Source organism: Charadrius vociferus, unplaced genomic scaffold (genome assembly GCF_000708025.1).
Source record: "Charadrius vociferus isolate BGI_N301 unplaced genomic scaffold, ASM70802v2 scaffold7, whole genome shotgun sequence".
In the NCBI taxonomy this organism is placed as follows: Eukaryota; Metazoa; Chordata; class Aves; order Charadriiformes; family Charadriidae; genus Charadrius; species Charadrius vociferus.
Window position 1 is genome coordinate 7,879,638 of NW_009649308.1, and position 2,941 is coordinate 7,882,578.

Genomic DNA, 2,941 nt, shown 5'->3' on the forward strand with positions numbered 1-2,941 from the left:
CTTAGAGTGGAAACCTCAGAGCAGTTGTATTTAGAGAACAGTTCTTCAGCCTTAGATGACACGCAAAGCCAACCCTCTGCTAGAAGTCTGTTCTAGTAACCATTTGCAGATGTTGCTTGCTCTTAAGAAAAATGTGAAGAAATGTGACCAAGTTGAGATTAGTAGTCCTTGTGTAGCCTGGCTAGCACCTGACCCATCTGATGTGCCTCTTGTACGCGGGTGTGTTTCCTTAGTGTGCAAACACAGCTCTTGCCAGAGCTTGCTCCAAAGTCTGGGTCTGTCTAATGTTTTCCTTATCAGGCACTCCCAAATTCCTCATTCTCTCTCCTTCAGGGACATGCTAACCCTTTCATATCCTGGCCTGAGATAATAACACTCCCCCGGTCTTATTTTTCTGATGAGGTAGCATGCCAGCCGCATAGCTCTATGCTATAGCTTGGCACTTTGTGTGCAAAAAGAAAGTCTGGACACTGACTGTCTAACTTAAGCTAGCCTCAGTTTATGATGCAATTTCAGCATTTCCACAGTGAGGAAAAAAAAGTCTATCCTGTATAAGAGTGCAATATGTGACCTGCGGTAAAAGAGGAGTATGTTTACATTTTCATTTAATAGGAAACCAACTTTATCAGATCAGTTAATGAACTGTCCATTCCTACCCGAGGAATCCTTCTGAGTCTCACTGTATAGATAGCACTAAGTACAGCTTAGTTGTTTCCTCTGTAAAGTTGCAGCTCCTGTTTGGTCACCGCCTTTAATCTCTCATCCAAAAGGCTTTCCTCTTTTGTTTCCAAGGAAGCAGTATAGCAAGTACTGGAAAAGAAGGCAGGAAGAGAAGCCCTGTTACTTTCTCTGAATTTTTTTCTGAGATTTCAGCAGTTTGTAATTATTTACAATGCAGCTTTCAAAGTTCCTGCCCCTCCAGTGGAATATAGAGGATCTACCTAAGCAGTACAGTGAGAAAATTAGGATTTTAAGAATGTGATTTAACACTGCTGTCATGCTGAACACCTGCTGTCTTACTTGGCATATAGCTGCTTATAGCAAATAAAGGGGAGATGAGCAAAGCCTTAATATTGCCTTTTGCATATTGTGCTCAAGGCTGCAGTTTGATGCTTCTGTTTGCTTGCAGTCCCCAGTCTTCAGGTCTCTGCTGCTGTCGTCTTGAAGATGTGAGATTGCTGGTTCGGCTCTTTCACCTGAGGACAGCTAGGCAGGACTGCCCCAAGATCCTAGAGAGTGCCATAGCTGGTAGACTGCCAGATAAGAGATGCAGGAGCCACTACTCCCATTCTTGTTGAAGTGGTGTAAGAAAATAAAAATTCAGGATGAATTGGTTTAAGAGAATGCGCAAAAGCCTGCACAACTGTAACCTAGTGATTAAGGTGCTTGTTGGGACAGAACACTTGTTTGGCAGTTTCTGTAGTTGTCATGGAAAAAATAATTGGGGTAAATAAACACAAGTTTTTTTTGCAGGTAGGAACCAAACCTATCTGTAGAGCAACAACAAATAATGCTGAACAAGTTCCTGTTTGATAACTGATTATACATACTGATTGATAAAACAGCTGTAGGAAACATGTTTACGTGTTTGAAAAGTTTACCATAATATATATATGCACAAAAAGGTGTATTAATTCTGCTATTTCCTAACTCTTCTGTACCAATTGAAACCTTAATACTTAATGATTTTTTTGTTAATGTACGACATACAAAGAATAAAAGTAAATATTATATGAATTTGCAGCTATGCATATTCTGAAACTGCAGGTAAGTGATATCGTTAACTTACACTAACAAGTTAGAGGGTGGCATATGATAGTATATGCCATTTCTTACGCTACTGATGGACTATCATGGCTAATTATTGCATAAATATTTAGCAAAATATGGTTGCTATTTGAGTGCATAGCAGGAGGTGACAGATAAAAGGAATAAGAAACCTTATTTCTTTGCTGTCTTGTGTCTGTCTCACTTGATTTAGATTGTAAGCACTTTGGGCTGGAACCCTGTTTATGTTCTGTATTTGGCCTATGGCACATGGCCAGGATTGTAGTTGCTTTTCTATTGCAAATAACAACCTTGCAACTGGGAAATAATAAAACCATGGTATAGCAGTGATCTATGCCCTTCTGAGAGTTTTTATAGATATTGTAGCAGAAGTAAGTTTTCAGGAGAGACTCAGTTATTAATAAAGCTGTGCTTTTATAGGAAGAGGGAGGAGTTCTATTTGTTTAAGCAGCACAGTTGAAACAGATGGTTGAATTATTTTGGTAAATAAGTGACTTAAATACAGGATAAATATCCTATGAAACCTCTGTTCAGGAATTTCTGTAGCTAAGCAGGTGAGATGTTTAATGGCAGTGTTTGCTTGTGTGATAACTTTGTCTAGAAAAGCAGAAAGATAATGTGTGTTCTGAATTTTTGTATCAGGATTTGTGCTTTTGTCATGTTACACCACCACCACCTATTCTTTTTGTAGGGTGAAAGGGGATTCCCAGGCTTGGAAGGACAACCAGGTTTGCCTGGATTTCCGGGACCAGAAGGACCGCCTGGTCCAAGAGGCTCGAAGGTAATTCCCAACTCACTTGAATAGCATGAAAATGCTAGGAAGTGCTGATCCTAAGTCATTCCAGAACTCTTGATTATCATTGGATTAAGAGTCAAAATCTGCAGATGTTGGGATATGATATAGGGGTTTTGTTTGGTTGGTTTGAATGGTCCACCAGAGGAAAAAGATTGCTCTAAGTTTCCTATTCTTCACCTACACACATGCTCATAAACACTACATGTGTGCTTGTATCCTTTCACTCGGTTCTGCAGATGAAGGTCAAAGAACAGGTTTGGCAAGGTGCTGTAATGCAGTTTTATTAGTCCTTGCAATAATGTGCTGCATCACTTAGTTTACCGATAAGAGTAGTGTCAGCTGCCCGGAGGGGTCCCA

The 2,941-nt window shown here is 40.0% G+C and overlaps 1 protein-coding gene across 1 annotated transcript in view; it reads left to right on the forward strand.

The window, feature by feature from the left end:
- Positions 1-2,941, forward strand: part of COL4A5 (collagen, type IV, alpha 5) — a 58,082-nt gene that overhangs the window by 6,663 nt on the left and 48,478 nt on the right. Inside the window, exon 2 of the mRNA XM_009889291.1 lies at positions 2,480-2,569. Coding sequence (XP_009887593.1) covers positions 2,480-2,569 — 90 coding nt within the window. The remainder of the gene's footprint in view (positions 1-2,479; positions 2,570-2,941) is intronic.